The sequence below is a fragment of the Mesoplodon mirus genome (assembly GCF_964341445.2).
Source record: "Mesoplodon mirus genome assembly, chromosome: 3".
Lineage (NCBI taxonomy): Eukaryota > Metazoa > Chordata > Mammalia > Artiodactyla > Ziphiidae > Mesoplodon > Mesoplodon mirus.
In genome coordinates, this window is record NC_138978.1 from 67972308 (window position 1) to 67983483 (window position 11176).

Genomic DNA, 11176 nt, shown 5'->3' on the forward strand with positions numbered 1-11176 from the left:
ACTAAGTCACTATTCTCTCTCATTCATAGCTTTCTCACGTGTAAAGATAAATAGAAGAATCTGTAAAGCTCATCATAAACTTGGTGTTTCACAAGAGAAGAAACTTATCTATCGATACCTACCAAAAACACATCCAATAAGGCCAACTTATTCCCAGGAATGCTAATGAAAGTTCTAGATTAATCTGCATACACAAAAGGTTGCCAGAGAAACAGTCAAAAAGCCCCAAACGTTAAGGGCCTCATTGCAGAATTTTATACAACTTTCAAAAGCCAATTAAGTGATCTCAAAACTGAGAGGTGTGGAGAGGCTCACTCTCTAGTAACTGCAAGAGCAAAAAAGCCACAAAGCTTCCTGAAGAGAGTACAGATTTTAAAAGTTCAGACTGTGTATGTATCTGGACCTGGGGTTGGGGCAGATGGCTTCAGACGACGACCCAAGGGGAGGAATTAACTCTCAAGAGGTCCTTGGGAACTGCCCCTGGCTAAAACAAACCACGAGTTAGAAAGGACGAATGGCCTTTGAGAGATAGCTAGAAGCTAGGTTGTAGTTTGGACTTCTCCTTAAGCGGGTCAGTTCTCGAAATTTCGCCGCCCAAGCAGGACCACTCACCGGGTCTATCGAGTTGCAAGGCTTTATGAGCTGGGAACAAGCGGCACAGTCCGACAAATCACTAGGTGGCCATTTATCCGTTCCGGAGACCGTTGCTAGGGAAACGGAGCAAAGCCCTGGGTTCACCCCGTAGTGGTTTTCCTTAGGCAGTTCGGGGGCGTAGTTACGTGAGTGACGCACGTAGGGGGCGGGACAGAGACGAAACCGGACCAAAGAACGGGTTACGTCCCAGGGCGCATGCGTGCGGTGCTGGCCTGCGGGATAGCTGGAAGTTCTTAGCGGTGTTGGGAAAGTGAGCTATGGCAGCCCCGAGTGCCCTTCCAGGCGTATCTTTGCGAGAAGCCACCCAGCGAAGGTTGCAGAGGTTTTCAGAGCTTAGAGGTACCAAAGGAGGAACGCTGGCTCTCCCCGGCAATGGAGAGGGAGGGCGCTTTACGTGCTGGGGTATTTGCTGGACTACCACTTCCTTTTACTAATCACTTGCGGGCCTAGGACGCTGGCCCAGGCGCAGTTAATGTTCCTCTTGAGTTTTTTATTCTTCTGTCACTCTCCTTTCTTTACGTTATGCTTGTTACTTTCTTTAAGTTTATTCCCAGTTGCGTATATATATATATGAGGAGGAATGAGAAGACAGTTATTAGCCTGACTAGTGAAGCTATAAATCCAAGTTATTCGTTTGGTTAGCTCATTAGAAAAAATTATTTTAAATAAACCTAAAAGATCTAAAGCATAGTGATTTGACTCTTACAAATCCGAGTTTAGCGTTCTTCCACTCCCTACCTACTTTACCAATTTGTTCCATGATGTGAACGCTTACTAAGTGAAAAGCGAAACAACACGGTGGAATTATGGATTAAAAATTAAAAGGGGTAACTTTGTATCAAAATGTTTTTTTAAAGGACTATGCCACTTGTCATTTCCTGTACAACTATCTAATTGGTCATATTTTTGTTGACGTTACTGCTTTAAAAATACAGAAAATAATACTTGGATTACAGTAAAATGTTCAGGACTATTAGATTCTAGCTTACTAGAATTTGTTAACTAATAAAAACCCTTTTCGTCTTGTTTATCAATAAAGAAGAGCTTCCAACTGTCAGCCAAAATTTCAGTCTCTTATTGAGTTCATCAGGGAGCTGGGAACTTTTCTTTTACCCAGAATTTGGTGTCATTCTCCAGTAATCTTTGTAAACTTGCATGGCTCATTTTAAGGCAATTAAAAAGTAAAGTGCCCACATTTATGAACACCAACATTGTAGCAATGCGTCCTTGGATTTAATCTTTCTTAGCCAACAAACATTAGGTGGTCCCTGTATGTGAAAATTGATTTTCAAAGCTGGAGATTAATTTATTCCTTTGTCTCCTCTCTTTATTTAAGAATTGAGCTCATCTTTAGCAAGTCAAAAGTACTTCTCTTAATCAAGAAACATTACAACTCTCAGAAAATCTAAATAAATGGGACTGTAGACCATAAAAGGAGCAAGTAATCTAAAAGGAAAAAAAAAAAGTAGAATTTGTGAACAGTCCTCATTAGAATTATTTTGAATGCTACTAGCTGACCACTCATTATTCCCTAATTCTCAAAAGCAGAAGATACATTTTTGGAGACACTATTACCTCTTTTTTCCTTCTTTCCAAATAGGTAAACCTGTAACAGCTAGAGAATTCTGATAATATTTATCACTTTCTTCTTACACATAGGCAAACCTGTGGCAGCTGGAGAATTCTGGGATATTGTTGCAATAACAGCAGCTGATGATAAACAGGAACTTGCTTATAAGCAACAGCTGTCAGAAAAGCTGAAAAAAAAGGAGTTACCACTTGGAGTTCAATATCATGTTTTTGTTGATCCTGCTGGAGCCAAAATTGGTACACATTTATGGTCAGATTTATATCATAAATTGTGGGTAGAATAATCATTGAAGAAAAGCTTTCCTGTGGCTTACAGTTTATACTGTGTGTCTTACCACCTATAATCTTTACAAACTTTAAAATTTTTATGTAAGTTCACTATTTTTTAAGAAAGATAAAAGGCATGGCAACTGTTTTTACACATTGTGGACTTACCATGAAAAACTTCCAGAATGTTATGTTACTTAAAAGAGAATTTAATTAGTCTTAATAAAATTTACTCAGATGGTGAATATTCTTTTGGACCTTATCAGTAGAGCTCTTAAGGTCCCTCCGAACTACACAATTTGTTCAGAAACTTAGATGAAGAGATCAAATCAGGAAAAAAAAAATATTTGGCCTCCTGGGACCACAATGCAGAATGCGAAAGAGCTCAGTCTAATGGCATAATTATCATAGATGTTTACTTTTAAAAACCAGTTTGTCCACTTTGCCTTTTGACCTTACCTTGCAAATAAAAATACATGCTATTTTCCTGGGGGCCATTTTCCATGTGATACTTAAAGCTGAATCTTGTTGATACCAGAGTTAGGGTATCTGTATCTGATACTGGCATGTCCTAATTAGCCAGTGTTTTAATCCTCATAAATATGTGGTCAGTACTTTTCTGATTCCCATGTTTGAATGAGATTCAGGCACAAAATGTTAAATAACTTGCCCGTAGTAACTAGTAAGTGGAAGTTACATTTAAGATGTTTTTTAGGAAAACAAGTTCTAAAAAACTTTTTAGAAAGTAAATCTAACACATATATATGATCATATGGGAGAATTATTTTAATGGGTTTTACAGTTCATAACTCCAAGTGAATGTGTAAACTTACAGTCTTATAGTGTTGCAGATTGCTTAATTTATCATTTCTTTCTTTTTACTACTATTTTCAGGAGAAGATTAACTCAACGTTTATTACCAAGGGCTCATCTTTGGGTTTTATTACTAATTATTTAATTGCTAAGAAATGTGTATTTAATTTGATTGTTCTGCCTGTACCTTTGCTTTCTGCCTGGTTAATTGTAGGCAAAGGTCATATCCTCAAAGTTATAACACTTAAATTTACTGTAATAAGAAAGTTTTTGTAACTTTCTGTGAAATAAATTGAGCTTTTTAACTTTATTTTCAAGGAAATGGAGGATCGACACTTTGTGCCCTTCGATGTTTGGAAAAGCTTTATGGAGATGAATGGAATTCTTTTACCATCCTATTAATTCACTCTGGTAATGTTACACTTTACTAATTTACATTTTCTTTTAGTATATTACCTTTTATATCTAAGGGGCTTTTTTCTCCCTTACTAAAACTATCCCCTCTTTCTTTTTTTTTTTTTTTTTTCTTTTGTCTTTGAAGTTATTCTGCTTTGGAAACAAATATTTTATGCTTTCCTTGATATTTTTAGGTTGTAAGTAGCATAATATTTTTCACAAAATTTAACCTTAAAATTGTAGATCACATACATCCTCAACTTTTCAGGTATTGTTTTTGGTATACATATCGAAAGTTATTTTCCTAAGATAGAACTCATCAAAATATGAACATTTCTTGACAGTGCTTTAGAAAGGATTCTTGCTGTAGGGGAGAGGCTGGTTTAGTACTGTGATTACCAGACTTTACACAAAACCTTCTGTTAACACCTTTTTATCTAGCTATTGGTGGCCAAAGTCCATAATCCTTCGGAGTTTAAAAACAAAAAGAAAAGGTGGTGACAGAACATGGAGTTGACAAGAAAGTATAAAAGAGGGAAAATCACACACCAAAAAAGGGAACAGAAAGGTAGGAAGGAAGTAATCTCAGAATATAATTTTTTAAATTGGACAAATTTGGCTGTATGAAAATTTTGGTTATATGAAAGAAACCTCTGTTATTTTTTCTCTATGTACTGGAGGCTGGCAAAACTTTGTCATGGACTTGTACCAGTTCAGGAACAGATATTTTAGAGCCACTCATCCACATGGTTACCAAGGCACTTATCATTTTTTAGGATTCATATATGGGACAGTGATTCTTTTTAAAGATGATATCAAGTAAAGCATCCAAGTTCTGATTTTAAGACTAACTGAAAAAGTAAAAGAAAAATTCAAATTTACAGTTTTACTCCAGAACGAGCATTATTATTACTAATTTAGTAAAAATTAAGTTAGACACCAGATAATATATATTAATACAATAGATCCTTGAAAATATATAATAATGCATTGATCTGTGAGTGGTGCTGACCCTCACACAGTCTAAAATCTGCATGTAACTTCATAGTTGGTCTTCTGTATAGGCAGTTCCACTTTCCATAGCCACAGTTTCTCATCAGGGATTCAACCAACATCGGGTCATATAGTCTTACAGTATTTATTGAAAAAAATCCTCATATAAGTGGACTGGTAGAGTTCAAACCCTTATTGTTCAAGAGTCAAGTGTAATTAAAAGTAGGTAATTCTTACAATGCTGAACTTTACTGTTGGTTAGTATTTGGAAAATGAAAAAGAAAGTATTAGCTCTCATTGGTTGAATGATGTACTCTGTAGTTAAGTGCTTTACATGTATTGTTGATCTCATAAAACATGATAAAGCAAGTATTTACATCTGCTGATTTAGTGTTAAGTCCAAAGATAAACAATTAAAAAGTGGTGAACCAGAATTTGAAAGCATTTTTGTGTGACTCTTTCTACTATGCCTCTCACTATAATTAGTTATGTAAAAATGATATAAGCTATTTAATGTACTTAAGAGAACACACTTTTCAAGGAATTAAGTCATAAGGCTCATCTTAGAGGGAAAAGCCTTTTAAAATTAAAAACAAATATACATTGTAAAATGCTTTTAAATAAATGCACCTTTACTTCCTTTAAGTGTATGTAATTGAGGAAACACATTCCATCTGGAAATTACTCTTTAATAGATAATTATGTATATTAGTTTTTTGTGACATTTTTTCCCCATGAAGTGGATTTTTAATGTAGGCATTTAAACATGGTTGAAATTTATTGTGTAAAATGTAAATATAAGGTCATATTTTAGCTCACTGTCCTTTTTACTTGTTATCCAGTTGAGTTAAAACAATTCATAGTCTGTAAGGCATATTACAGTTCTTTCCTAATCTTGAACTGCATTATAGCAAATCTCTACAGAATTGCTCTGTGAATTTGTAATCTGGAATTTATTATTCTTTCCTGGGATACAGTAATATATTGTATATTTTAAATATCTTTAGAGATATTTAGAGTTGTAACTGATGCTCCTGGGTTTTTAAATCTTATAAACATTTAAAACAGTTATTCTGTTTAATTTTATATAGGTGGCTACAGTCAACGCCTTCCAAATGCAAGTGCTCTGGGGAAAATTTTCACTGCTTTACCTTTTGGTAGCCCCATTTATCAGATGTTGGAATTAAAACTAGCCATGTACATTGATTTCCCCTCACATATGAATCCTGGGATTCTGGTTACCTGTGCAGATGATATTGAACTTTATAGTATTGGAGAATCTGAGTATATTAGGTTTGACAAACCTGGCTTTACTGCTTTAGCTCATCCTTCTAGTTTGACTGTAGGTACAACACATGGAGTATTTGTCTTAGAACCTTTTAACTATTTAGAACATAGAGACCTCGAGTATAGAAGTTGCCATTGTTTCCTTCATAAGCCCAGCATAGAAAAGATGTATCAGTTTGATGCTGTGTATAGACCTAGAAATTTTTTTCAACAAAACTTTGCTGGGGGTGACATACCCTCTCTTAAATTAGACCCTGAGTATGTCTACACAGACAGCCTGTTTTACATGGATCATAAAACAGCAAAAAAGTTACTTGCTTTTTATGAAAAAATAGGTACACTAAACTGTGAAATAGATGCCTATGGAGACTTTCTGCAGGCTTTGGGACCTGGAGCAAATGTGGAATATACCAGAAATACATCAAATGTTACTAAAGAAGAGTCAGAGCTGGTAGACATGAGGCAAAGAATATTTCATCTTCTTAAAGGAACATCACTAAATGTTGTTGTTCTTAATAACTCCAAATTTTATCATATTGGAACAACTGAAGAATATTTGTTTCATTTTACTTCTGATAGCAATTTGAAGTCAGAGCTTGGCTTACAGTCCATAGCTTTTAGCATCTTTCCAGCAATACCAGAATGCTCTAGTAACAAATCCTGTATCATTCAAAGTATATTGGATTCAAGATGTTCTGTGGCACCTGGCTCAGTTGTAGAGTATTCCAGATTGGGGCCTGATGTTTCAGTGGGGGAAAATTGCATTATTAGTGGTTCTTATATCATAACAACAGCCGTCCTGTCTGCACATTCTTTTGTGTGTTCCTTAAGCTTGAAGATGAATAGACACTTAAAGTATTCAACTATGGCATGTGGAGTGCAAGACAACTTGAAAAAGAATGTTAAAACACTGTCAGATATAAAGTTACTTCAATTCTTTGGAGTCTGTTTCCTGTCATGCTTAGACATTTGGAATCTCAAAGTTACAGAGGAACTGTTCTCTGGAAACAAGACATGTTTGAGTTTGTGGAATGCTCGTATTTTCCCAGTTTGTTCCTCTTTGAGTGATTCAGTTACAACATCCCTAAAGATGTTAAATGCTGTACAGAACAAGTCAGCATTCAGCCTGAATAAATATAAGCTGTTGTCCATTGAAGAAATGCTTTTCTACAAAGATGTGGAAGACATGATAACTTATAGGGAGCAAATTTTTCTAGAAATTACTTTGAATAGAAAACAGTCTGATTTAGAGACATCTTAATTATTGTATAATCTGCCTTTCTTGATTGAGCAAGATTGCAGATGCAGGAGTTTTCTGTAGACTGTTGTTTTTTAATTGAAGTGAATTAATGAAAATTATATTAACATGATTGCTGTAGCATAAAATTAATAACAAAAATAAACCATTTTTTGATTAAAGAATAGCTTAAGGATGTAAGTTCAGAAAAGTGATTTTTTTAAATAGTTATCACTATTTAAATTTTTCTTTTATAAAGATGGACTTGTGGAGCATTATTTTGTTCACAAAATACTATAATTGTTTTAAAGGTAATTTTCTAAATATACCTTCAGAATTTTTTTATCTTCTTTTGGGCCTTGGTTCCAATGAAGTTCTAAGTGTCCATTGGCAGTTCTCAAGTGCATTAGACCTATTCTGATGAACTAATAAAAATGTAATGCTGTAGGGTCTTCAAAGCACTGTAGGAATACTGTAGAAGTACTTTTTCAGAAACAAATCCATGGCTGACAGAGTAAAATGAATGCTTAAAATATTGTGATAGGGCTTCCCTGGTGGCGCAGTGGTTGAGAGTCCGCCAGCTGATGCAGGGGACACGGGTTCGTGCCCCGGTCCAGGAGGATCCCACATGCCGCGGAGCGGCTGGGCCCGTGAGCCATGGCCACTGAGCCTGGGCATCGAGCCTGTTGCTCCGCAATGGGAGAGGCCACAACAGTGAGAGGCCCGCATACCGCAAAAAAAAATAATAATAATAATAATATTGTGATAGTCTTAATTAATAAATAAGTATTAATACTTTTCAAGTTTCTTCCCAAAGAGTAAATAAAGATATATGGTAACCATTGTTTAGCATTTACTGATTTACTTGCAGAGATTTCAGAGGATGTTATGTGTTTGTCACTCATTAAAAGTTCTATGCTGTATTTCTAATCTAATTGATATAAGGTGCCATCAGTTATTAACAATCAACATTATTTTATGTTCCACTGAAAAAGAGAAAACACTACCAATAAAATGTGCAATGCTTTTCTTGATACTTGAAGTTTTTATTTATTGGAAATCTTTTTTAAAAGCACTTAAATATAGATTTGTGTCATTTAACCCTTTTGCAAATACGTTTAGAGGAACAAAAAAGTGAAATATTAAGATACAGTCAAGACTTTTCTAAAGCTTCACATCTAGAGTCAAACTTTTCTAAAGCAATTTTCAACTTGAGTGGTTGATATCCATGTGCTGTCTTCTAATACCATCTAGTACCATCTTCTGTGCTATCAAAGGTATTGGTAAAGCTGCATATTCTACAAGTGCCACCACCACACTGATGCCTGGATTTACCTTCAAGCTGTGGACACCAGATACCTATTCTGCAAGTTGGATGCTGATGCTTTATTACTTTACAGAGTTGTTTCACTTTTACCTTAGTTTAATCACGTCTCTAGAATGTGGTTCTGTTTAAATCAGTGGGAGGTTTCTGACAAATTGGTGGTCACCACGTTAATCCTATTCCTGCACAATGTATAGATTCTAATTGCTTTGAAATGTTATCTGTTCCAAAGAATTTGGCAGTGTCTCTTTCCTTGATATGCATCACTTGGTGTGTAGTACCACACATGTATCACCAGCAGTGTATCTAACTCAACCAATGTGATAATCACATGCATGAATAAGTAATAAATTGGACATTTTCTCTTGATTTATCATTTTTATTTCGTAAAATCACAGCCCTTAAATCATATACTTTCAAGGTTTGTGAAGGACAGCTACAATTTGTAACTAAATATATTCTGTAAACTTATTAATGAGTTAATAATTAACAATGACCAAGAAGGCATGGGAAAAAATCCAACTTTTGATATTAATCTCCCTTGGGCATTTGTCTTGCAAACTAAACAAAGCAGAAATAAAGAGTGTGCATTAATGCATACTAACTGGGAATAAAGCTTTGAAAATCCAAGTTATATGCTGCTGAAAATCACAAAAATTTGATGGAATGAATCCAGAATCAATTCTCACAAGCTGTGATGATCCACTCATCTTCTGAGGCTAAGCAATACTACCTATGTTATATAAAGATTACCAGATTTAGCACAGAGCCAAAATCAAAACTTGCCTGCTGCAAAATATAAGTATAGCTATCACAGCTGGTAACTGGTGCGCTACACATGCCATTCACATACACCATAATGCCCTTTGGACTTCAGCAACCTGGAGACCCAGAATTTAGGAAACTTGTAGTCTAGCAGAATTAACATAGAAATAACTAAGGAGAGGGGACCCTGGGAAGATGGCGGAAGAGTAAGACGCGGAGATCACCTTCCTCCCCACAGATACATCAGAAATTCATCTACACGTGGAACAACTCCTACAGAACACCTACTGAACGCTGACAGAAAACCTCAGACCCCCCAAAAGGCAAGAAACTCCCCACATACCTGGGTAGGACAAAAGAAAAAAGAATAAACAGAGACAATAGGATAGGGACGGGACCTGCACCAGTGGGAGGGAGCCGTGAAGGAGGAAAGGTTTCCAAACACTAGAAGCCCCTTCGCGGGCGGAGACTGCAGGTGGCGGAGGGGGAAAGCTTCGGAGTAGCGGAGGAGAGCACAGCAACAGGGGTGCGGAGGGCAAAGCGGAGAGATTCCGGCACAGAGGATCGGTGCCCTCAGGCACACACCAGCCCGAGAGGCTTGTCTGCTCGGCCGCCGGGGCGGGCGGGGCTGGGAGCTGAGGCTCGGGTATCGGCTTTCAGTCGGAGCGCAGGGAGAGGACTGGGGCTGGCGGCAGGAAGAGAGCCTGAAGGGGTTAGTGCACCACGGCTATCCCGGAGGGAGTCCGGGGAAAGGGTCTGGAGCTGCCGAAGTGGCAAGAGGCTCTTTCTTCCCTTTTGTTTCCTGGTGCGCGAGGAGAGGGCAATAAGAGAGCTGCTTTGGGAAGCGCCGGAGACGGGTGCGAGCCGCGGCTAAAGGCGCGGACCCCGGAGACGGGCGTGGGACGCTGGGGCTGCTGCTGCTGCTGCTGCCGCCGCCGCGGGGCCTGTGTGCGAGCGCGGGTCACTGTCCGCCCCGCCTTCCGGGGGGCCTGTGCACCCCGCCACTGCCGGGGTCCCGGAACCCGGGGACGGCTTTCCCGGGAAAGCGCACGGAGCGCCTCGGTCTGGTGCAACGTCACGCCGGCCTCTGCCGCCGCAGGCCCGCCCCACACTGCGCGCCCCTCCCTCCCCTCTGCCTGAGTGAGCCAGAGCCCCCGTATCAGCGGCTCCTTTAAACCCGTCCTGTCTGAGCGAAGAACGGACGCCCTCCAGCGACCTACGCGCAGAGGCGGGGCTAGGTCCAAGGCTGAGACCCGGGAGCTGTGAGAGAAGAGACAGGGAAATCTCTCTGTGCAGCCTCGGAGGCAGCGGATTAAAGCTCCACGGTCCATTTGATGTGCCCTGCGTCTGTGGAGTGCATGAATGGACAGCGAATCATCCCAAATTGAGGAAGTGGACTTTGAGGACAAGATTTAAGACTTTCCCCCCTTTTCCTCTTTTTACAACGAATTATCCAAAATTAAGGAGGTGGACTTAGAGAGCAAGATTTCAGACTTCTCGCCCCTTTCCTCTTTTTACAACGAAGTATCCCAAATTGAGGAGGTAGACTTGGAGAGCAAGATTTTTGATTTTTCCCCCTGCTCTCTTTTTGTGAATGTGTATCTGTATTCTTCTGTGTAAGATTCTCTCTGTATAGCTTTGCTTCCACCATATGTCCCGGGTTCTATCTGTCCGTTTTTTTTTTTTTCAATAATTACTTTTTAATTTTAATAACGCTACTATATTTCATACTTTATTCTATTTTACTTTACCTGCTCTTTCTTTTTTTCCTACCTTCCCTTCCTCCCTCCCTCCCTCCACCCCTCCTTTCCTTCTTTCTCTCTTTCTTTCCTTCCTCCCTCCCTCCCTTC

The 11176-nt window shown here is 38.4% G+C and overlaps 1 protein-coding gene across 3 annotated transcripts; it reads left to right on the plus strand.

Annotated features, from left to right (window-relative positions):
- The first annotated feature begins 542 nt into the window (after window positions 1-542).
- On the plus strand, window positions 543-8930 carry FPGT (fucose-1-phosphate guanylyltransferase). Of its 3 annotated transcripts, XM_082614606.1 has the most exons (4): window positions 543-993; window positions 2314-2481; window positions 3643-3735; window positions 5805-8930. In XM_082614606.1, exons 1-4 carry the CDS (start codon window positions 912-914, stop codon window positions 7259-7261), a joined length of 1800 nt encoding a protein of 599 aa, XP_082470732.1. In that variant the 5' UTR covers window positions 543-911; the 3' UTR covers window positions 7262-8930. The 3 variants fall into 3 exon arrangements, with proteins under 3 accessions (XP_082470732.1, XP_082470733.1, XP_082470734.1); XM_082614607.1 differs by lacking the exon at window positions 543-993 and having other exon boundaries at window positions 2326-2494; XM_082614608.1 differs by lacking the exons at window positions 543-993; window positions 2314-2481; window positions 3643-3735 and adding an exon at window positions 4162-4288.
- The last annotated feature ends 2246 nt before the right edge of the window (window positions 8931-11176 follow it).